This window comes from Dysidea avara, chromosome 12 (genome assembly GCF_963678975.1).
Source record: "Dysidea avara chromosome 12, odDysAvar1.4, whole genome shotgun sequence".
NCBI lineage: Eukaryota > Metazoa > Porifera > Demospongiae > Dictyoceratida > Dysideidae > Dysidea > Dysidea avara.
Genome location: NC_089283.1, coordinates 26,371,037 through 26,397,670, shown reverse-complemented (window position 1 = coordinate 26,397,670; position 26,634 = coordinate 26,371,037). Strand labels below are relative to the sequence as shown.

General features: G+C 38.7%; 1 protein-coding gene across 1 annotated transcript in view; it reads right to left on the bottom strand.

Annotated features, from left to right (window-relative positions):
* The window catches only part of LOC136240033 (propionyl-CoA carboxylase alpha chain, mitochondrial-like), an 86,495-nt gene that overhangs the window by 24,758 nt on the left and 35,103 nt on the right, over positions 1 to 26,634 (bottom strand). Inside the window, exons 10-16 of the mRNA XM_066030830.1 lie at positions 14,214 to 14,240; positions 14,019 to 14,169; positions 13,904 to 13,971; positions 13,786 to 13,855; positions 7,168 to 7,241; positions 304 to 384; positions 188 to 256 (exon numbers count right to left, since the gene is read on the bottom strand). Coding sequence (XP_065886902.1) covers positions 188 to 256; positions 304 to 384; positions 7,168 to 7,241; positions 13,786 to 13,855; positions 13,904 to 13,971; positions 14,019 to 14,169; positions 14,214 to 14,240 — 540 coding nt within the window. The remainder of the gene's footprint in view (positions 1 to 187; positions 257 to 303; positions 385 to 7,167; positions 7,242 to 13,785; positions 13,856 to 13,903; positions 13,972 to 14,018; positions 14,170 to 14,213; positions 14,241 to 26,634) is intronic.

Sequence of the window (26,634 nt, the reverse complement as noted above, 5' to 3'; positions counted from 1 at the left end):
CTTATATGTGATGATCTAAACCCTTATCATGACTGAACAAGCACACTGCTGCTCAGATGTGATGATCTAAACCCTTATCATGACTGAACCAGCACACTGTTGCCCAGAAATACAACATTACACCAATGTCACATAATACTTCCTTACATCAAAATCTTATTTAGACTTACCCTACAAAACTAATTACCTTGGATATCATAGGATCATAATACATACTGATCGTACTACCCTCAAAGATGCCTGTATCAATTCTAACCTACAAGGCAGAAATGTTACAACACATCAGCAATGTCATCAGCATACATTGTCAAATCCAGCAGCTTTTCCTATTGGTTCAATATACGTTGATAGATAGCCAGTTGAGGGCAGGAACTTCTCTGGGTCCTGTCAACAATACATATATATAATAAGTAATCACTTTTTATAAAGCTGCTTTAACCCATTCACCACATAACCTTCACATGGAGGAATCGATTATAAATGCTCAAAGCATCACTTTCTTTGTCAAACATTTTAGAACTGTTGGTTTTACTTATTGTGTTAATGGGCAATCAATAGCTTGGAACAATCAAGTAAAATACCTTGGTCTGCTTGTCGATAGCAAACTGAGTTGGTCAAAGCACTGCAAGTATATGTTGTGAAAAAGGCCACCAAGTCCTTAAACTACTTGTGATGTTCAATGTATGGATGCAGCCGTGCAGCCAAATGTGCAGCACACAAAGCAATTGTTCGTCCATCACTGGAGTGTGCCGCTGTTGTGTGGTGCCCACATACTTCAGGAGATATTAAATTACTTGAATCCCTGCAAAATAGGGCAGCTCGGTGGATTAGTGGCAGTCGCTGGAGTCCTCCAACAAACTCTTGGACCATTCCATCAAGTGATTGCTGCTCTCAGCTTAGTCTTCCAACCCTCCAAACAAGACGTCAGCTTCTTTCTATATCTTTTCTTCATGATATTTACCATCAATGTACATCCATAAATTTCAATCGTCACTTTAAATTTAATACAGTTTTATCTACCAGAAGTCATCATTTATCATTGTGTCCACCTCAGTCAACAATCAATTCTCGTCATTATTCATTCTTTATCAATACTGTCTTTCTATGGAATTCCATACCATTATACATTTTCAATGACTCCAATCCCAAATCTTTCCGGCATTCTTTATACTGTTATGTGTGTGTTAATTGATGTTGCTTTTGTTTGTTTCTGTGTATTTTGTATTTAGTGTAGTTTTGTAAATTTCTTTGTTTCTTTGTTGTTTTTGTAATGTTATATTTTGGGCTGACACCTTGTACAGGCTTTGCCTTTTGTGTATACCTTCCCTCGTGGTAAAATTGATAATAATTATACAACCAAGTACTAAGAATAATACGAAACGCGGTTAAAATTACGTCATTAATAATGAATGAATAAATAAATAAATAATAATTAATAAATAATGTTTGAGAAAACTACAAGGCCTAAGGCTTCGCACTCACTGGGAATAGAATCCATGTTGTATGAAGAGATAATCGTATAATGGGTGAATGTTTCCGTGGAGGTGATAGAAACGTACGACAATTCTATTTAATGCCGATCAAAACCCACTACTAATTGAGCAGATTCAAAAGGCTTTTTAGACGAGCGAACTACTGTTCAATTGTGTTTGAAAGTGTTGCCAGCTGGCACACTAAGTCTCAAGTCGCCATGCCAGCTGCCAGTGGATGCACTCTGTGTATCTATGGCTGCAGGGCACCTGAATAGGTTTGACATGCCAGCTGCACAAGGACAGGTTTGTTTTGTTGTTTTTTTTGTTTTTTCCTTTCTTTGGCCCCTTTTCTGTTACACCTTATTCAGTCAGTAAGTCAAGTCACTAGGTCTAAGTCCTTGTAGGTTAGGTAATCCTAAGGCTGTAGCGCATGTTGCTGTCAGACCTTCAGTGCTGGTCACTGTAAAGCGCTAATAATAAATACTTTAGGTTTAAGGAAGAAAATCCATCCCTCCTGGAGGAAGACTGAGTGTGGCCCCGACTAGACATTGGGTAACCTGCAGTTCGAATCCTGGGGTTGGAGGGATTTTTTTCCTTTCTTTGGCCCCTTTTCTGTTACACCTTATTCAGTCAGTAAGTCAAGTCACTAGGTCTAAGTCCTTGTAGGTTAGGTAATCCTAAGGCTGCAGCGCATGTTGCTGTCAGACCTTCAGTGCTGGTCACTGTAAAGCGCTAATAATAATAATAAAAAATAAAGTTTGTATTGTAATGTACGTATGTCTTGTATTTTACTATATTTTTTTCTGGCTTGCTAGGCTCTGGTTGGTTTGGTTGTCTGTTTGTATTAATGTATTGTAAGAGCTTGGTATGCTTTAAATGTTTTCTAGTATTATTGTACATTTTGCCTTTATCTAGCTTTCTAGGCTCTGGCTGGCTTCCTTTATCTGGTTCACCTGGCTTGTATACTCCTACAGTATTGTGCATCTCCTGTAGGTTGTGTATGCATATATTGTGTACACATCACTGTGCCATTACCACACCAATGTGTACTGGCACTTAGCTACTGGTGGCCTTTAGTTACAATGCCACTATTGTGTTATATCTGTCACTACTGTGACATACCGTATAGCTGGTAATTTTCGAAAGGTTTTTATTTTCGGATATTTCGAAGAGGCCCTTCTCTTTGAAAATAAATTCCCACGTCCGTTGTTGTCGAAAATAAATTCCCACAAGCGAAAGCAATCGTCCAACTTTCGGCGATTCGTTCGTGTATTCCTCGAGTTTTAGCTCAGTATTGCTGATGATAATGGGTAAACTGTATCATTACTGTACCAATAACCAGAAAACAGGTGATCCAGAATGGGAATTGATGCCGTCTGCTCTAGAATCTATGGTAGGCCCAGGATAGCTAGCTGTGAGTCGAGCGTGATCGTGCCAGTGAATTCACTCCACCCGAGACTCCCTCAGTCTTCTCTCCAGTCTCCAGTGCACAGGAATGGGAATTATTCCATCAGTAAGTCAGTTTTCGGCAAACATTCACGCATCTTCATAATTTGTGACACGAATTTCCGTTTTTTGAAATCCATCCGGACTTCGAAATATGCACTCTTCGAAATTAAAATCTTTCTAATTTCAGATTTTGCTTCTTGTGCAAAAATTTCTGTTTCGAAAATAACCCGCTATACGGTATTGAGTTGATTTGGGGATCATGCCTTCACCACTTAATAGCCTCACCAGGGAGCTGTCACGTTGGTATATGTACTTGGTTGTATGTGACGCGGTCCTAGTAATTATACAACCAAGTAGTAAGAATAATAAGAAACGCGGTTAAAATTACGTCATTAATAATGAATGAATAAATAATAAATAATGTTTGAGAAAACTACGAGGCCTAGAGACATGAACTAAGCGGGGATAGATTCGCCTGTGAATGAAGGCACAACCGTGTAATAAGTACGCCTGTTCGTGCTGATGACTTTACCGTACGTGTAATTCTATATAACGCCCGGCACCACGCCCTTGTTTAATTACAGATTGCTCCACCGAGAAGATTAATAAACGTCCATGGAGAGGCCAGGCACCACTTTACTGGTAAGCAACAACATTACAAGTATGTTTAAATGTTTGTAACTGTGTCTTTTGTGTGCAAGATATGCGCTCCAGGCGTCATGCAGTGAAGGACCAGCTGATGACCAGTTGGGATACCAGCTGATGCGCTTATAAACAACCAGCTGGAACAGCAAGGTAATGAGTAATGTAATACTTGTACCAGTAGTTGTATTATAGGTCTACATCTTCATCCTTCATCTGGCTTGCTAGCGGCTGGAATTATTTTCATTATACTGACCGCCACCTTCATCTGGCTTGCTGGCAGCTGGAATTATTTTCCACTAGGCTTAACTACTAGTCTACTGTGAGTCTGTAATAGCTAAACAAGAAGCCGATGCAGTGCTGTATATACAACAATGTGTAACTATCTCCTGTATGTTGTGCATGGCTGCATGCATAATATTATAGACTGTGATCACTGTGCCAATGCCACACCGCTGATATACAGGTACATCACCAGTGGCCTCTAGTTACAACAGAGTCTGTTGTGCCATATTGGCTTGATTGGGATCAATTGCTAATTGTGCCTTCACCATATCCCTTATTCTGCATAGCCTCACTTCACTGCTGAGTCATCTTCAGAGACACGTCACACCTACAATATATAGTTACTTTCAATATAGCTAACTTAACTTGGTTTTTTGTTTAGGTTGTGTTTTAGTATTGTGGTTTCTGATGCCCCCTTGCCTGTGTACGTATGCATATGTATCATTTCCACAGGTACACGCACACTGCTCTGAGTGTTTCCTATGGCACTGTTTATACTTGCCCAATGGGTAGGTTGCAACGTTGGTGTATGTACTTGGTTGTATGTGACGCGGTCCTAGTAATAATAATAATAATAATAATAATAGTACTATATAGACTGATAAGTTGTGAGATACTATCTTTGAGGCCAATTTTGCACTTTAAAGTTACACAATGGCTTTGTGGTTACCGTTGTGTAAACAGCAACTTCACAATCAAATTCTGCTTAGGGTTAGGGTTAGCAAAAGAACATGTCTAGTAATTATTACATAATAGACTAGTGATGTAACTTTTGCTTACATTATTTCATCTGCTTTTAGCAATCTGGACAATACCAGTTTTTTACTATAGGGGCAGACTTTAGCTTGAGACACAAAAGGTGAAATCAGGTGTAAGTGGACTGTACTGTACACAAATAACCTTTCAATGCTTGCAGCAAAGTAATAGAGCTGCTACATGTATACCTAATTTTGTTGTCAACTACAATACAAGTAGAAGGAAAATTTTCAGGAAAAAGTATTGAAACAAGGGAATAATTATAAGGTAGAGAATGTCTACACCTGCAGAAACACTAATGGACATTTAATCCCTATACTTCAGTCTATACCCATGACTGAATCCATTAGTTTAATTACTACCTTTCTTGTTTAACTATTTTTTAGCTATTGCCTTGTTTCACTACCTTTTAGCTTGTTTCACCACTTCTTTTTCCTTGGATATAACTGAACATTGCTAACTTTTCTTTAGAAAGCAGCATGAATAATTCTCTTTGATGTTGACATGGTTAATGAGGTTATTAATACCACTTAGAGACCTGAGGTTAGGGCTCTAAGTTTCATTTAGAGACCTGTTGTCATATGAGACTGTTATGGTAAATTCAACAACACTTCAAAGAGTTTTCTATGTCACTGATTTAATTAGCGGTTGTATGGTCAGTGAGATTTGGGTTTTTACCTTCATCTGTAGCTGCTGTGGATGGCGAAAGGGCACGTCTCGGGACAAAGTGATGTCGACCAGTAAAGAAATAAAGCCCGTAGTCTTGGGAGTTAAGCTTGGCTGGAGGTAGTCAGTTAGTAGAAAATTTTTAAAACTTTATATATCATTAAAAAACATGTTGGAAGGATTTAGGGTCACTCTGGGGACAACACACCTTTAGCCAATGCTGCCAGGCTGTCATCAATGAAAAATGGGGCTGTTTTAGGGTGATACCAGGAGCTCATCAAATCCTATGGACAAGGGAGCGTGTAACTCCGTACACTACCAGTACTACAGGCGAAATTCAAACATGGCATCCAGTGTTACTATGTATATAATCGGTTACGTGCAACAGGGGTACACTGAATGGGCTGTTGCTCGATCATCTTATGTAAAACTGCTTCGATAGGAAGATCGATGAGATGAAGGTAGAGCTTGGAATAGTCGAGTGGAGTAATTTAGCGTGATTTCACATGATTATCAACTGTAGAAAGACTGTCCTACTAAGCCTGTGCTATTATTCCTCCATCGTGCCATTAAACTTCGTTTCCATAGCTTCGCTTTGTCGGAGCGGAAACGTGACGTATTCAATCATGTGCCTCCACATAATATCCTAATTAAAAGTTACTTATAGTACATAGCAGCCATGTTTGAATTTCACTCTTTACAAAGTTACATGCTCCCTTGTTGATGCGTTCCTGGTGATATTTTGGGCAGAAAACAAACCTTCATAATCAGTAATATTGTACTGTATAATGTAAAATAACACTGAAAGTGTGAACATACGCACAACTGACAATACACACATACACACAACTGACAATACACACATACACACAACTGACAATACACACATACACACAACTGACAATACACACAACTGACAATACGCACATACACACAACTGACAATACACACATACACACAACTGACAATACACACATACACACAACTGACAATACACACATACACACAACTGACAATACACACATACACACAACTGACAATACACACATACACACAACTGACAATACACACATACACACAACTGACAATACACACATACACACAACTGACAATACACACATACACACAACTGACAATACACACATACACACAACTGACAATACACACATACACACAACTGACAATACACACGTAAATACACAACTGACAATACACACGTACATACACAACTGACAATACACACATACACACAACTGACAATACACACATACACACAACTGACAATACACACATACACACAACTGACAATACACACATACACACAACTGACAATACACACATACACACAACTGACAATACACACGTACATACACAACTGACAATACACATATACACACAACTGACAATACACACATACACACAACTGACAATACACACATACACAATTGACAATACACACGCACATACACAACTGACAATACACACATACACACAACTGACAATACACACGTACACACAACTGACAATACACACATACACACAACTGACAATACACACGTACACACAACTGACAATACACACGTACACACAACTGACAATACACACGTACATACACAACTGACAATACACACGTACATACACAACTGACAATACACACATACATACACACAACTGACAATACACACGTACACATAACTGACAATACACACGTACACACAACTGACAATACACACATACACACACAACTGACAATACACACGTACATACACAACTGACAATACACACGTACATACACACAACTGACAATACACACGTACATACACACAACTGACAATGCACACGCACATACACAACTGACAATACACAAGTACATACAGTATGACTGACAATTTAATACCTCAGCATACACTCTAGCCTCCACTGCCCAACCATTAATGCCGATGTCCTCTTGTGTATAGGAAAGTGGATGACCTACAAACATACACTTTAATTTATTGACTGTTACACTAAGAGAGACTTCACTAGAACTGTGCAGTGCTCTGTGTATTGGTCAGTTCATTGGTCACCAATGCTTAAAGATAACTGGTTAATTGTACAATTAAATATTTAGGCATGGTTTTATAACAGTAAATATCTCTTCATGGAGCACATGATTTCTTATTACTTTAAGTGGGTAACTACTGCAAAATGTATTATACCAAGACCCAGTCACCAATTACAGTAATTGGTATGTTCAGCACTCAAAGCTACTCAAATGTTAGTGTGTATTTAAGATAATTGAGAGCCTAATATTGGATATTTAATATTTATCACCAGTTATTGAAGTTTGGAATTGATTAATCGGTTATTCAGTGAAAGTGAACAGCACTAGACAAAGCCATAAGTCTGAAATAGAGATAAAAAAACGTCCACTAGTATCTTGTTTCACTACTTTTTTACCTTATAAATTCCTAATTGCTTGTTTACATTTATTGTAACATCATTATGGCAGGTGAACCAGAGCATACCACATTAGAAGAATCATGCCAAGCTTATTGTTTTCGTCTAAGCACACACCCCAACTATCAATTACTGAAATAGCAAAGTAGCCACTATGCTTCTTTTTTTTTTCAGCTACATATGTTCAACTAATTACACAGCATTACAAATGAAGAACACTACAAGAAGGGCCTCTGCCATCAATACAAGCAACAACGGAAAACTTGGGACGATTCCCATTACAAACATATATGGAAGCCATCACTCTACACTAGGGCCCAAAAGAATTTAGTAAGATTCGAACATTCATTCAAACGAACGAACTTTCGAACGTATTAAATTAATTCAAATTGTACAATCGAATAGTATACGGAAGGGTAACCAAAAAATTACGGTATCTAAAAAATGGCGTCTGAGGAAGTTGAAGTTTTGAGTGACCATGCAAGCGAGAGAAGCAGCGAGTTAAACAGTGAAGAGACTAGTGAAACAGAAAGCAGCAGCACTCTGTCGGGAAAGTTTCGTTCAGACATGTGGAAGTGTACCAATGGAAAGAAGGCTCTGTGCCAACTGTGCAACAAGGAGTATGCGTATTATGGCACTGCTAGTAATCTTTGAGATCATTTACAGCGTTATCATTAGGATAAATATAAACCGAAAGTGGTTTCCAATGGCTCGAACCAGAGTAACATGGATTCTTTCGTTTCTCATGTGAAATGTCCACCAACACGAGCTAAGAGGATAACAGAATTAATCGCATTGATGGTAGTGAAGGATTTGCGACCTGCTGCTATTGTGGAAGGTGAAGGTTTCAAGTGATTATTATCTTACCAGGAACCTGGGTACATAATTCCGTCAGCAGTCCATGTGATGGACATTGTAAGGCGTAGCTGTAACTAAAGAAAAGCTGGAAAGAATTCTGTCTGCAAATGAGTCAAAATATGCTATCACCACTGATATTTGGACCAGCTTTTCGAATGATGCCTGCATTTCTCTTACCTTGCATTTCATTGATAACTCCTGGGAGTTGAAAAGCTACACACTAGCCACTTGTCCGTTTCCTGAGCAGCACACTGGAGATAATATAGTCGAGAAATTGAAGGAAGTCATAAATGAATACAACATAACTGACAACAATGTAGCGGCCATTGTTCATGACCAAGGTTCTAATTTTCAAAGAGCAGGTTGTGTTTTAGCTGAAGAGAAACAATGGAAGAGTGTGAACTGTGCCGCTCACTGTTTACAGCTATGTGTCATCAAAGGATTTGGTATCAGTGCTCTACCTCAAACACTAGGTGCTGCCTAATCATTGGTTAAACATTTTCACCATAGTGTCCCAGCCACCGAGGATGACAAGAGAGCATGAATCAACCTAGCCGGAAGTTGATTAACGATGCAAAACGCGATGGAACAGTACCTTCTACATGTGCCAATCACTCCTTGAAAATAGATGACCCATATCAGCAGTATTAGTAGATGAGTCTATCACTAAGGTTGAGCACAGAAGGTTGGATTTGACCAGCACACAATGGGAGCTACTTGGTGACCTTGTAAAGATACTTCACCCACTGGAGATTGGTACAACTTACATGTGCTCTGAGGCATCAGCATCGTTATCATCCAAGTATTTTTCTGAAAATAGCATACGTAGAAGTTTTAATCCACTTCAATGGTGGAAAGCAAACTCTTTACAATACCCACGTCTAAGTCAACTACTGAAACCACTATTTGCAATCCCTGCAACTTCTACACCAAGTGAAAGGTTGTTTTCAGTGGCTGGTTTAACTGTTAAAAGACTCCACAGTAGCTTGAACAGGGAAAATGTCAATGCTTTAGTTTTCCTGCATAACAACCACCATTTGAATTGCTAGTTCAAACCCTGTACTTGTGTATGTATTAACATCACACTGTACTTCATGTAACATGGTTGATTAATTTTAATGACAAATTTAAATGAGTTAAAAGTTCGAAAATTCGTGAATGTTTACTGAAGTCTAGTAATTCAAGGGCCCTACTCTACACTACCGCGAATCAACACCTTGGGCTGTCAGCATAGATAAATGGGACACAAAGGAGAACACAGATAAGTCCATGAAGAATGCATTGTACGTACTGCAGTATGTCAATCAGGTCAAACAGTGCAAAAATCAAGCCCATATAGCCGTAGCCATTATTGAGTTGTGCTTGGATCAGTAGTGCTGCCATTATATATCGTTATATCAAAATTATCAACATAATGAGTTGGTCATAGGCTGATCACCTATATTGATGGTTGGGTTGGTCATAGGCTGATCACCTATATCAATGGTTGGGTTGGTCATAGGCTGATCACCTATATTGATGGTTGGGTTGGTCATAGGCTGATCACCTATATCGGTGGTTGGGTTGGTCATAGGCTGATCACCTATATCAATGGTTGGGTTGGTCATAGGCTGATCACCTATATTGATGGTTGGGTTGGTCATAGGTTAATCACCTATATCGATGGTTGGGTTGGTCATAGGCTGATCACCTATATTGATGGTTGGGTTGGTCATAGGCTGATCACCTATATTGATGGTTGGGTTGGTCATAGGCTGATCACCTATATTGATGGTTGGGTTGGTCATAGGCTGATCACCTATATTGATGGTTGGGTTGGTCATAGGCTGATCACCTATATTGATGGTTGGGTTGGTCATAGGTTAATCACCTATATCGATGGTTGGGTTGGTCATAGGCTGATCACCTATATTGATGGTTGGGTTGGTCATAGGTTGATAACCTATATTGATGGTTGGGTTGGTCATAGGCTGATCACCTATATCAATGGTTGGGTTGGTCATAGGCTGATCACCTATATTGATGGTTGGGTTGGTCATAGGCTGATCACCTATATTGATGGTTGGGTTGGTCATAGGCTGATCACCTATATTGATGGTTGGGTTGGTCATAGGTTAATCACCTATATCAATGGTTGGGTTGGTCATAGGCTGATCACCTATATTGATGGTTGGGTTGGTCATAGGCTGATCACCTATATTGATGGTTGGGTTGGTCATAGGTTAATCACCTATATCGATGGTTGGGTTGGTCATAGGCTGATCACCTATATTGATGGTTGGGTTGGTCATAGGTTAATCACCTATATCAATGGTTGGGTTGGTCATAGGTTAATCACCTATATCAATGGTCGGGTTGGTACACTTGTAGGAATTATTCCTACACTGCAAGAAGATGTCTCACACTTTGTGCCATGTGTAGGAATCTTTCTTACAACATTCAACAGAGTGGGAATATTTCCTACAAAATTCTGCAAAAATTCTCAATAAAGCTCTACACATGTAGGAATAATGCTTCCTACACAAGTGTAAAATTCCTTCCAGCACTTTACCTCAAAATTATGATTTCTTATTTAATTTGGAATATGTTATAGGCTGATCACCTATATTGATGGTTGGGTTGGTCATAGGCTGATCACCTATATCGGTGGTTCGGTTGGTCATATAATCACCTATATCGATGGTTGGGTTGGTGATAGGCTAATCACCTATATCGATGGTTGGGTTGTGTAGTACAATGATGCAGAGGAGGCCAGACTTACAGTATTTGGCATTTTATTAAGGGTGCTCACTGATATTTGAAGTCATTTAAGTGACAGCCCAGAAACCACATGCGGCTATTGCATCATAATTGGCAATACTACCCATACTTGTAGAGTTAAGCGCCTGGGTTTTGCGCCAGAGAACAGAGAACATGAGGAAGAGCAGCATGTTTTTTACTTTAAAATCATCACTGAAGTGTTAGCAAATGGATCAAGAGTTACACTAGCATGAACTAGTCTAAAAGTAAGTGTTATTTAAGGAGACAAATACATGTGAAGGCATATTTCGCTTGTAGCCAACATGCATTCATGCCTTGTTTTCTCGAGTGATAGGGTATGCTGGTAGTTTGTATTGTAATTGTAAGCTTCTTATGTAGGGGACTATGTTACCAGCTGGAATCACCCCTATCCAAGAGCGACTTGCTGGAGACTCCAGGCATAGCAAGAAGTTGTTCCTGTGTGTGAAGAGAAAACAGAACTTCTTTGTGTTTAGAACAGCGTTTATGACATGTTATTTTGAAAAGTTAGTGATTGCGGTTAATAGGAATTTGTGTGATTATTACATCAATAATGTTGGGCGCATGCTATCCTAGCACATGTTATAAAACTAGTTTTTGAGTGATAGCCGTACAAGCTTTAAATTTTGCACGGAGATAGGCAGATAAATTCTCTACAGGACTATGAAAAGATTTTGTCCATAGCACTATGGCTTCACAAGTAATGGCGATGGAAATGCGAGGATTTGGTTAGTGAAACACACTTTCAGCGCTTACTTATTATCAATCTAAGCTATGGATTAATACTTTTCATAGATATGCGAGTTGTAACCTTAAGTATATTTAGCGTGATTTCCAGCGCTCTAGTGGTAAAGATGAAGGACTAGTTTCGATTTAAGCACTCTGGAAAGAATTTCACGTAACTATAGAACGGTAAGGGCTAGCGAAATTCTGTTTGGTTTGTGTTGAAGAGAAAGAGAACCACTACCAATAAAAGTACCATATGGATTCATTTTACACATTGTCTGGTTATAAGAGACAGTACATAATCATGCATTGTATGGCTTCAAATATCTGTGCACCCTTAAGTTATGTGTTGATGGTTTAGTGGTGGCCACAAGGCCCTGCCCAAAGTAAACAGTGACTAGCAACTTGTCTCAACTATATAGTAGCAGTTAAAACCTGGTAAACATGAGTAGCCTTGACTTGTGGGATACATCCAGCTTAAATTGACTCTACAATGGAGAGTGTGTGTACTGTATAGTAAAAAACTTTGGTGGTCAAAAAGTTTGGCGAAAATCTACTATTGAAAAATTGGCAAAACAAACTTTGGCAGATGGGGCATCATCTTAAATCTTTTGTGATCTATGATAGAATACAGAGAGCTACCATGCACTGTACAACATTGTGCCAACTAAGGGGAATGACAGCTGTTTTGATCGCGAGTCTTTATCCCTCACATTGAGGGATGACGACTTGCGATGGAAATAACTGCCACAACTCTTAATTGGCAAGTCGCTTGCACATAGTGACATTGTGTTCGTACAGTATACAAATGTAAACATTGCTCGCTGGTTCTTATAATGTCGAGAGCAATGTTTGGATTTTCATGAACTCTTGTGGAACAATGAACCTCGCGACAATCGAAGGAAACACTTGGAATACCAACGATATCTGTCGCAATACTTCCAATACCCATCCTTTCAACATAATCTGCCCATGTGATTGCTGAAAATAATTGGTGGATACAACTTTGGTGATTGTAATACTATTCGCCAAATTCACCAACGTTTTTTACTACAAGGTATGTTTGTATTACAAAAGTTACAAATAGAGATGTATGTTCAAATCATGACATAAACTTTAATGATATATGATACAGAGTTTTTATCACAGCAACACTATCAGTCTGTCTGTCAGTCAGCAAAAAATTCCACTGAAGAATTTAAAAAAAAAAAGCGATTTTGTAACAACTCATTGGAAGCATTTCAGGTCATACTGAAGGTAGTGCTGAGCAGTATGGCAATATTTTAGTTATACCGCGGTATCTGTTTTTGATACCGTCTGATTTGTTGACTACCGTCATACCGTGGATCCTAAAACATGAGTAATTAATTGTTAAAATATCATGCCTACGTGAAGAAGTGTATATATGAGTAGATAAGTAATGCCATTAATATACTGCGATCAGCTTTCAAACACAATTCTTCCTTTAGAAAAAAATATTTCTGTGTCTATATCTAGAAGTATAGGTATCAAACTAAGGTGTGCCAATATTTTAGTTATACCGCAATATCAGGCTGACAATACCGTATCGTCTTAGAAATATCAATACCGCTCAGCACTAACTGAAGGCACTTTTTATACCTAACCAATACTGTCACGGTGCCATGAAGGTATTGTGAGGCTGGTGATCCCTAATATACAGTACTATTGTATTGTATAATATAAGGAGACATACCAGCTGCTACTCGAATCATTTCCTTCACAATGTCTACCCCCGTTGTACACTCAGTTATGGGATGTTCCACCTAGCAACCACTTTGTTATTAAACAGTAAACAGTTACTCTACAATTACCTGCAGTCGAGTGTTCATTTCTAAGAAATAAAAGTTCTTCTGAGAGTCCACCAGAAACTCCACAGTACCTAAAACACAACTAAAACTAACCAATAGCAATTGATCACTGACAAACCAGCAGAGCAGTAGTCAACTGCTTTAGCTAACATTACAGCTTGCTGACCCATTGCCTTCCTAGTATCCTGATCTAGGAAGGTACTCGGTGCTTCTTCAATAACCTTCTGGTTACGTCGCTGGATGGAACACTCTCGCTCATTGAGGTATATCTAAACAGGATTACTGAAAACACAACACACACTTCATGTCTTACTGTGTTGCCTTGCTCATCTGCCAAGATCTAGAATAACACATATTGATGTGGAGTGTGGCAATCACATTTTACTAATAACACAACCATAACACAATAGGGTGAATATGGTTTACATTACGTAACTTAGAAGACAGGATAGTGATGTGATAACCACACCTTTCCACCAACAATTGTGACTGAATTTTGAAAAATCTCACACTTTACAACTCAGTGGTTAAAATAAGGCATTCCAAACTTCTATAGTGATTAGAATCATTAGCCAGTACCTTAAATTACAACAAATGTTGTGAAATATTTTATATAAGGTGCATAAAGCACTTTAGTGGTGACACATATAAATGTGGTATATTTCAAGATGACATTAAGACAATCTAGTCACAAATATGATCGATATTATGAATTTATGATACCATGCACAACTTCAAATGTAATATCACATATAATATTTTATTTAAAGGTGCCACATGATGTAATGTTATAACTCTATATATATGAACCTTCTCCCAGTCCCATCACTATTGTTTTCAAATACATGAAAGCCATACTACTTCCCAAGCCTGTGATGGCGGGTTGAATATAACACCCCTACAGTACATGATGGTGGGTTATATATAACCCCCTGGTAAGGCTACATGATGGTGGGTTATATAACCCCCTAGTGAGGCTATATGATGGTGGGTTATATATAACCCCCTGGTGAGGCTACATGATGGTGGGTTATATAACCCCCTGGTGAGGCTATATGATGGTGGGTTATATAACCCCCTGGTGAGGCTACATGATGGTGGGTTATATATAACCCCCTGGTGAGGCTACATGATGGTGGGTTATATAACCCCCTGGTGAGGCTACATGATGGTGGGTTATATAACCCCCTGGTGAGGCTACATGACGGCGGGTTATATAACCCCCTGGTGAGGCTACATGATGGTGGGTTATATAACCCCCTGGTGAGGCTACATGATGGTGGGTTATATATAACCCCCTGGTGAGGCTACATGATGGTGGGTTATATATAACCCCCTGGTGAGGCTACATGATGGTGGGTTATATAACCCCCTGGTGAGGCTACATGATGGTGGGTTATATAACCCCCTGGTGAGGCTACATGATGGTGGGTTATATAACCCCCTAGTGAGGCTACATGATGGTGGGTTATATAACCCCCTGGTGAGGCTACATGATGGTGGGTTATATAACCCCCATGATGGTGGGTTATATAACCCCCTGGTGAGGCTACATGACGGCGGGTTATATAACCCCCTGGTGAGGCTACATGATGGTGGGTTATATAACCCCCTGGTGAGGCTACATGATGGTGGGTTATATAACCCCCTGGTGAGGCTACATGATGGTGGGTACCCCCTGGTGAGGCTACATGATGGTCCACAGCACTATATACTAATGCTGCTCTTTAAGAAATTCATGGCTTAAATCAGCTCTTGCTCAACTCCGTTCGATACGCTATGTACACCGCCATCTTGATAAGTAATTAAATGACATCATTTAAAGTATTGGTTGGTATCGGACATTTATAGCTTTACCGATACAAGTCCGATACTGCTAAAATAGGGCCGATACCGATACTAGTATCAGTATCGGTGCATCACTACAAATTATATAGCATGTTGTGTTTTTGGAAAGTTATGATGTCCGGCACTATACCAGCAGCCTTGAAGCCATTGGTCAAAATACTATAATGACTCTGCAGGTAATCAATTGTTTCAGACATCCATTTAATAAACACTTAGGTTTAAAGGAAGAAAATCCATCCCTCCTGGAGGAGGCTGTTTATGTCTCCAGTTCCTGTTTGTTAGGTTAGGGTAATCCTAAGGCTACGGCGCATGTTGCTGTCAGACCTTCAGTGCTGGCACTGTAACGCTCCAATAATTACTAGCTATTTAAAAACATAATTTTTTTTAAAGGAAGTAGGGATTGGTATAATATACATGCTACAAAAAGTAAGGAAACAGGCTCGTAAATGTTACAGCTGAAACGAGAAATGACCCAGCAGTAAAAAGTAAGAAAACAAGATTAGACGACTACGTACTTGCTAAAACGAGACACACTTTAACCTACAACACATTTTAGCTTGTTTCCTTACTTTTTGTAGCATGTATATTATACCAATCCCTACTTGCTTTATTTTTTTTAAATAGCTAGTTTGTTTACTTTTTTTGTCTAGCCAGCTAGCTATATTATACTCTTTTGTTTTCCACATAGTATAAATATCACTTGAAGCAGCTATCTTTTACCTTCGTACGCAATAAGCGCCTCTAAAATAATTATCACTTTGTCTTTTAAAGCTATTACAGTAACTGTTAAAGGCTTCAGCTGTATTTGTAATGGCCTAAATGTTGATGATTTTACAGTTAAAACATCGCTGGAGAGCCCACCATTAAGAGTAGAACCCTTGCTTTTAGAAGTCTGGATCCCGAGGTGGATCTGCCCCTCAAAGACAATATTAGCTAGCTACCCCACAAAAAAGCTAAACTGGTAATTAAGACTATATATATATATATATAAACAACTACCCAGCGTTAATAAATGCTAGAGACAACTCCTTGGGTACTGCACCCGTTCACCCTCGTCTTACGCACACGTACTCACACTTCACGTGTTTGGGTTGTGGCGTGTGCTGCAGCTATTAAGCAACGCAACTATTTATTATCCTTCGAGAAGAACAAAGAAGCGAATTAATGATGAAAGCAAACAGCATGGTGCAGTCGACAGAACGTAATAGGAACAACAGATTCGTGAATCTGCCGTCGTTACCTTAGCGGTCTGAAATTTCTGGAGCCGTACACCTAGCACAAGCGGGTCTTATAGCAGGCAGGCTGGCAGACAAAATCCAGGTGAATTTCAAAATTTTAAAAATAGAGGACCGATATAAGAAAACTAAACCGATCCGATACCGATACGATATGGATAAATCATTTTCAAACCGATACAATACTGATACGATATACCGATATACCGATATAACTAACTGTAGCTATTTATGTTTGAAGAACCACATATGCCATGTTTAACTTTATTTTAGCTACTGAAGAAACTACTGAAGACAGTCTTAAGATTATTGGTTATGTTTGGTTACCCATGGTGGTGTGGCCTCTAGTGACAGCTCAGACTATAAGGCACCCACAAATATTTTAATACATGTCCCTGCCAAGATTACTCCGCATTTGAATGGCTTGTAGAGATGGCTAGTTGTTTTATGCTGTGCTCTTGGTTCATCTTTTTGCTGTTTCCCTAGGCCCACCACTATGAGTGTTTGTTGTATGATTGGTAAGCTTTGTGACAACAAAACAGTAATTATCCATGCACTTAGATGGCTTCGCGTAGCATACTGCTTTTAGACAAGGAAGATAACTACTGTTTCCCATCCTTGTTAGCTAAATAATAGGGTTTATAATATGGCTTGATCATTCATTGGACAGTGTCCTCAAGATAGTTCAGTTGTATATCGGTGTATCGTATCGGTTTCTAGCAGCAATATCGACTCCCACCGATATAGTAGAAATGTCTATATTGGCCACCGATGATATGTATCGGTATATCGGTACACCTCTATTTAAAAACTCACTGTACATCGAAGTGTTCGACTTTTCGCTTCATTTAACCAATTTACAGCATCATTACAGCAGTACTAATGTATTCCAGGTGGTATTTTCAGGTAAAACTTATTACAAGGCCTTTTTTTAAGGTGTGAAAATCCACAAAATCATATGATTTCTTACCAACCTCTACTATACAGTACTATCGTACTGTATGATACAACCAAGTACTATTAAAAATAATAAAAATGGGATCAAACTTACATCATAAATAATGAATTAATAATTAATAATGTGTACTTAATAACTATGTTTGTCAAGACATTGCTGAAAAGCAGTATTTTTATTTTGAGCAGTCTTCCCTTAAAAAAAAGAATAATGTATGCAAAAACTACAAGGCCTACAGACATGCACTAACCGGCGACAGAATTGCCATTGAACAAACGCACAAACATATGCTTGCTCATTTTCATGCTGGTGACTGAAAAGCCATGTTATTCCATATAACGCACACAACAAAACCATCAAGACTGATGTATTTGAGATTGGTTTTTATAAGACTTTGTCTTCCTTATACCAATTAACAAATAATAATAATAATAATAAAAAAGACAGCCATGCTCACCAACACAAAGAAAGTTCACCATGCCAGCTCACAAGACAAGTAATAGGGGTATGTTTGTTGGCGTGGCCACCTTAATTAGCTACCTGCTTCACAGAGGACGTCCACTGGCAGTATGCCAGCTGGCAACAGTTTCAAAAACATAGCAACAGTAGTTCGCTTGTCTAAATAGGTATTTGAATCCGCCTGCATTGTAGTGGGCATCACGTACTGTTTTGATTGGCATTAAATAGAATCGTACCATTTCTATCACCTCCATAAAAGCACCCACCCATTATACGATTGCTTCTTCATACAACATGGATTCTTTCCCGGTGAGTGCGAAGCCTTAGGCTTTCCTGGTCTTGTGCAGCTGGCATGGTGAACTTCCTTTGTGTTGGGCGTGGCGTCCTAGCTGTTTTGATCGGCGTTAAATAGAATCATTGTACGGTTTCTATCATCTCCACGAAAACACCCGCCCATTATACAATTGTCTCTTCATACAACATGGATTCTATTCCCGGTGAGTGCGAAGCCTTAGGCCTTGTAGTTTTCTCAAACATTATTTATTATTTATTAATTATTTAATTCATTCATTATTAATGATGTAATTTTAACCACATTTCGTATTATCTTTAGTACTTGGTTGTATAATTACTAGGCCCGGGGCAAATACAACCAAGTACAATCACCAACGGGACAACCTACTAATGGGACATGTACAAACAGTGCATTGCCAACGCAGTGTGTGCAGGTAGAAAAGATGCACAGTAATACAATTCTAGAGGAATTGACATACGTATACACAAGGGATGTATTAGTATGCAATTGCAATCAGTAGTTATCCAACGATGGAGATGTGAGGCTTCAGGTGGAGAGCTATGCATCATCACACAAACTTTACCTGCTGGAAACTGCACCTTCTTCGCACAATGGTCTGCCAGGTGAGGCTTTCTCCCATCCCATACACAAGTGAAGGTAGCCTAGTTACGTGAGACTAAAGAAACAAGACTATCAAAGTGTTGTAACCAACACAAACTAACCTCCAGCGATTAGTAGCAACTTCCAATCATGTTGTTTATTAAGGTTACGGTATAGTCATGGGCAATCATTCAAAATTTTGAATGCCTATCAATTCTTTTGGAGAATCCTATAAAACCAGTCTAGCAGCGTGAAAAGTTTTAAATGAAGGTGAAGCCCTTCATATTTAATGTTTTATGTAGCTACAGTGTAGTTTGAGGCAGGTGGAACACTACACTTTGTTGTAGTAACACAGATTTATGAGAAGTCTAAAATGGTGTTCGAGACATGCCACACGGATGGGAAAAATGCCTTTCAACCACTGGGCTTCTGGCTTGTTTTCAAACAAAAAAACTTCAAGATGAAGATAGCTATGCAGTTTTTTTAATCTTGAATCGTGCAGGTTGAAAATGTTTCCGTGGAAGAATTGAACAGGAATTTAACTGCTCCCGATTTCGCTTTGCTGTGGATAAAGTAAGAAGAGCGCACAAAATCCAAGTCTGAAAGTGAAAAGGTTTGTATGTAGTATGTTTAGAAGCTGTATGAAGGCGTTTACTACTATGAAACAAATTTGTACTCACTTATTGCAGCTGGTGTTGCATAATACGAGGTATGGTTCGTTTCCATTTTTGGATGTTTATTGACCTCACATTTTCATCCACAATTGGATGATTATTGCAAAGGAACAAAATCATCCAAAAGTGGATGATTATTGCTCATATCTCTATATAGTGAGAGATTTATGCAACAATCATCCAAATTTGGATGTTTCTTGCCATCCAATATTGGAATACATTTGTCGCTATCCAAATTTGGATGTTTCTTGCCATCCAATATTGGAATACATTTGTCGCCATCCAAATTTGGATGTTTCTAGCCATCCAATATTGGAATACATTTCTGGTCATCCAAATTTGGATGTTTCTTGCCATCCAATATTGGAATACATTTCTGGTCATCCGAATTTGGATGTTTCTTGCCATCCAATATTGGAATACATTTGTTGCCATCCAATTTTCTGTATCGACACCTTCCTTAGAGGAGCGTTTTAGTTTTTGTCACCACAAAACCATTTCTCAAGTGTTTATATTCTACTAGTAGAATAAGAAGCAATATCATTAAGTGTGGTAGGGTCATGGATAGTAATTTTGCTGTTTTCGTTGCTTTCTATTGTTTGTTAATGCAAGAAACAGCTTGATATGAAACACAAAATTGTCTTTTTTCATGTAGGTTTATTAAGTGCGGTAGGTTCATGGCAGTGATTGTCAAGGTTCATGATTCTTGCCAAAAATACGCATCAAAAACAGACTTGCAAACTCATTGCGTCATTCCATTATGTAGTTCTAAAAGATAGTAAGTCACTCTTCTGAATGTAAATACATGAAATTAGCAGGGAGAAAGACATCTTGATTGCCTGTCTAGGCCTAATCATGGACTTTTTCACCTTTCTGTACTTTTTCAAAACATCTTTAACCAGGCTGTGGAGCCAGGTGTCTTACAGACCTTCAGCACTTGTTAAGTGCTGTAAAGCATTAAAATAAATAGATTCAGCAGCATTGTATGACTAAAGTTAAGCACGATTCCGCCCATATTTTGTGTACATGTGTGTGTGGCTATAATGGGAACTAAAATGTATGCACTCAGTGGCATTGTGCTACTACCAGTATCTTCTTGTTTCATTATTGTGATCCCTACTCATGGTGAAAAATTTCTAATCCAAAAAGTTGGAGAAACTCATAGGATGCTTTTTGGGCCATTTTGAAGTAGAATGCACTCAGTGGCACTGTGTTGCTATCTTCTTGTTTCAGTGCTTTTATTATTGTGATCCCTACACATACTGAAAATTCCACAGAAACTGATCATCTGCAGCTGTATGCTACCAATCTCACTTAAAATAATTGAGGTTTCAATAACCTCTATTTGGGGGACTCCAATGTTTTTGAGTACTGTTTCTATGGGCCGTAAATGGAGGTCGACTTGTTAGTGTACTACAGGAAGAAGATATCGAGCTAAAACTAACAGGTACAGCTATAAGGCAATAACACAATTTTTTTTACTCGGGTTTAAATTTTTCGCCTGTTTTTCCGAGTAGAGGTAAATTAGCATTTCTTTAACAATACCTGGTGATTTCATTTCGAAATTATCTCTAGAAGTCGCATGATAGGTCCTTAGAAGTATTCTTCGTGGGAAGCTGTACTCGAAAACGTAAGAGTCCCCTAAATAGAGTTTGCAAGACGTCATTTCGGAAATAGTCTATATTGGATGGCAAGAACCATCTAATTTTGGAAAGCAAAACTTACATTCCAATAATGGATAGTAAGAAACATCCATTTTTGGAAAGCAAAACTTATATTGAGGTTTCAATATTGGATGGCAAAAACCATGCGATTTTGGAAGGCGGAAGTTACATTCCAATATTGGATTGCAAGAAACATCCAATTTTGGACGACAGAAATTACATTCCAATATTGGATGGCAAGAAACATCCAATTTTGGAAGGCAGAAATTACATTCCAATATAGGATGGCAAGAAACATCCGATTTTGGACGACAGAAATTGCATTCCAATATTGGATGGCAAGAAACATCCAATTTTGGAAGGCAGAAGTTACATTCCAATATTGGATGGCAAGAAACATCCAATTTTGGACGACAGAAATTACATTCCAATATTGGATGGCAAGAAACATCCGATTTTGGAAGGCAAAGTTTACATTCCAATATTGGATGGTTAGAAACATCCGATTTTGGAAGGCTAAGTTTACATTCCAATATTGGATGGTTAGAAACATCCGATTTTGGATGCTTCTTGCATACATCTCTCACTATATAGTGAATCAAGCAAATATCATCCACTTTTGGATGATATTTGCTTACATAAGCACTCACTATATAGAGAATCAAGCAATAATCATCCACTTTTGGATGATGTTTGCTTATGTAACTATAAGAGAGATGAGTAATAATCATCCAAAATGGATGATTTAGTGAAGCATCATCCATATTTGGATGAAAATGTGAGGTCAAAAAGCATCCGATTTTGGAATTTGACTATACCTGATACAGTGGAACCTTCCTTAACAAAGGAGACAATATGAAGATATTGGTCCAGTCAATACATGTTTTACCACTGAAGGAGAAAAACACCTATTGCAGCAAATTTAGGCCTGGAATTCTGCCTCCCAAAATGTCCATTATTTATAGAGTGGTTCCACTGTAGCCATCCCCATAGCTGTATGTTTGTTCTTGTAACAAAAGCAGACATTTATCAAAAGTGGGGTAGGCATTAAATTCCTTCTCCCACAAATGGTAGTCATGCTAATAATTATACACACAGTGTATGTGATTAGTTGTTTCTATTATACAATATCATATCTATCTAAAAATAAATCCTCTGTTATGACCTCCTCTTCATATACCTCACACTCATCACTTTCACATTGTGGCTCATCTTCAGATTCTTCTGATTCAGTACCATCACCTGGTGGTGGTTTGGGGATATTCAAATTGGCGCATTCCTGGCACAAACATCCTGGTCCACAGCTTCGTTGTCTCTTTCTACAGCCACATCTCTGAGTTTTGCAGCCTTTTGTGCAGCTACACCCTTTTGTTAGGAATTCTATATTGTCTTTGATCATTTGTCGGACCTCAGTTGCTTCCCAATCAAATACATACTTACCATCTTCTTGGACTAACCACCCACTGTCTTGTGGAGATGCAAGTGATGCAAACATGTCTCCTTTGCCAGAATTTTGCCACATCCGACTCACCCAGCAGCATCTGAGCCAGTGACGCCAAAGTGATGCGATAGTGGGCACCTTGTCCTCCTCAATTATGACTCTGTCACTCACCACTTCTCTGATACTGTTCAACCACATTCGATGCTGCTCCTCTGGCTGTAGCGTGGGGTCTATTGAATTAAACAAATGTAGTGGTGTTTTATGGCCTTTCAGTGCTGCAAAACCTGTAGCATGCTTCATAAAATAGCATGTCCCAACAAGTCTAATAAATGACAAAAAACCATAGTGTTTGTCATCAGATGTCTGGTGTAAACACCCTAGCATGTCTGGTGTAAACACCCTAGCATGTCTGGTGTAAACACCCTAGCATGTCTGGTGTAAACACCCTAGCATGTCTGGTGTAAACACCCTAGCATGTCTGGTGTAAACACCCTAGCATGTTGTGACCACAAATAAATGATGCAAACTGAAAAAAGTTGTACAAGATAGTCGCCTTCCCTATAAACTTGAGGTAGGAAATGTATTCGCACCCTGTGCTAATAAACAAAGATTGTAATATTTGACATAATTCATTTCCTTGAGGTAGATTGCTAAGGTCAGAGTCTCTTGTTAGTGCTAACTTTAAATTGTTAATGTTGATGTACCTCTTTTCATCACTGTGTGGCATGTTTAATTAGATAAAGTAGGTAGTATTGGGACGTTGGCTTAAGTGACTTAGCCCAATATTGTACACATCCGTGTCTGGAGAATAAATGAGAATAACGTTGGCATGACATTGCACAGCATGTCGCCAGATTCTGTTGTCAGCTTCTTCAGCGTTCAAATAGTATTTCTCTGGCTGTTCTACTGTCAATTCTGCTGCATGTAATAGCCATGCATTAATCCTGAAATACACCCAGCCAGAACTAAACGTTGGTTGCCCTTGAGTAAGAAACGTCCTTGTTGTAACAAAGAAAGCCCAATAGCTTCAACTATCAATCGTTTACATTGCTGGCACTGGAGGTTTTCTTGCCGATTACTAGGGATATTTGTGGTAGGAGTGAATGAGCCATGTTGGTGATTACTGCTATTCTGTGAATATCGCTTTCTGTGCTCGGACTGTTTAGGATTGAAAGCATGCCTATGTGGTTTATCAAAACACAAGGTGTACTTCTTGTATTCCAGCTCTAAAGTATTGGGTGACAAACTGTTCAAACAAGAAACAGGCATAGTCAGAAAATGTTTTGGTTTGACGTAGTGGTCGTGTATTAATGATGAACATAGCATCTATAATAACAACTTGTGGTGTTACAGGTAAGGTGGTTGTAAATACTGGTGGACTTGCCTTCTGATAGCGAGTAGATAGCTTGTCTGTCCATTTGCTCTTGTTCCCCTTGTCATCTTCATCGCACAGTGCTCTAGGTAATTCTGAATACTGTTCTTCAGATGTGATATATGGCTGATGTTTATGTTTTACCCAAACAAGTTTCCACTGCAGACATGCGAGTTTCTGCTTCATTTCTCTTTCATTGTCAGTACAGCAAGCTTTTTTTGGTTTAGTTGGCATTGTTATTAATCTGTGTTGTCGTAAAGGTGTTTTTATACCAGAAGTTTGCAATATGTGATATTTGACATAATTTTGATATGATTGTTCACTGATTTGATAGAATGAACACATGTCACTGGTTTGCTCATTAGTAGCTGGCTGGCCTGTAAATACATTCAGTAAACCTCTGTTGGTGCATTGGCTGGCAGGAAATAAACTTTTAGAAATAATCAAATTACACATTTCCATGATGTTCTCTTCGCACCTGTAAGTCTGAGGAGAACTATCTAGTATTTCTGATGGATATATGTAGCTACCTGACTGCGGAGGAGATAGTTGATGTAATAGGTTCTTGTACAGTATAATGCGATCATTGAAAAACAAACTTGTTTTCTGCAAGTATGATTCTGTTGGACGAACAACAGCAGTCTTTAAGTCCTTGTTGATGCACATCTCGTGTGCTTCATCCAATGCTACTGCCCACTGTTGCTGTCCGGTGAGATTTACTGTAAAGCCTTCTTTCTCCAGACAGGTTAGAGCAATTGATGGGTAGCATTGAATCTCAACTAAGTGGTGTGGGATAATGCGAGCATAGTAGTCTCTATCAAAAGCTGAAAATATAGGAACCATCTGTTTCAGACTTGCTACACATAATTTCCAGTTGCTACTTCGTACAGCCAAGTAGAGGCTAATGTAGGAGAAGCAATCTCTAAAGACAAACTGGGCCCAAAACTTCCATGTCTGATCAACTTCACTCATCCTTTCTACGAAATCCTTGAAACCTTTATTAGTATGGCTGTCTTTCACTAATTCAAATGTTCGTTTCACCATGTGTTGTGGCGATCTCTTTTCTTGTATACTAGACAACAGGATACATCCATAGTGATGGTATTGCTGGAGTTACTAAGGTAAGTATGCAACATTTCTCTGTAAAGGGCTTCCCATGCTTGCATGAGAAAGTAGTGCGTACGTTTAAAGTTAGAGCATTGTTCTATAGAATTTAATGTACTACCATGGTACCCTGCATTACTGGCTATCTCCTTCAGACCAGCAACATAATAAATTTTCATAAGAATTGGTTGATAATTTTTTAAAATATGCCAATCTCCTGGGAAAATTAACAGCTTTTGAAGGGCTGTACTATACTGTTTTTTACTGTTCATAAGATGTTTATATGTTTTTCCGTCACCTACTAAAAGCACGTATCCATTCTATACATTATCAAATTTGTCAAGCAAGTCCTCTGCTACCAGTGTCATGGTTTCCATACTAACCGGGTTTTCATTTATTAGCTCCATGTAATGTACTGTTGATGGGTGTTGATGATCACAGTTGTTATTGTCCTCTAAACAAAATCTGAATTCACAAAGAGTTGCTTTTGATGGAAATTGGCTTGCCTGATAGTGTAAGGTATGCTTTTGAAGGACATAAGAAAATAATAGATCATGTAAGTTATTTTTTTCATTAAGTTCAGTGCTGGTCTGTAGAAAATGGTTAAATGCTAATGTTGTTGCTGTTGTTTCCACGTATACTTGTGAAGTTTGTATTGTGTTGTTTGTAGTGAGACCTGATGCTAAGGAGTGGACTTCAACAGTTCTTGGATACTTGGGTCCCAGTTTGCGATGGCTATCAGAAGATGCATGTTGTTGACTGGATGAAGTTATTGGTGGAGAACTGTCAGTGGTTGTTTTGCAAGGGGCACTTGGTGTTGCAGTACCTTCTGATGAACTGGTTGCTGTAGATGGTAACACTAAATTGTCTGGATCTGGTTGTACTAGCTGTAGTGTAGTGCCATGATAACTATAACTCCTATGTTGGTTGCCACAATAAACTGCTGCATAACTTTGCAGCATGTCGAAGTTATCAACGGAGGCTATTGTAAATCTATTGTTTGGGATTTCATCCCAGATTTTAGATTGACGTTGAGCTATACCATGCTGAGCTACCAATCTATCATGGGTATCTGGAGAGGAGACAC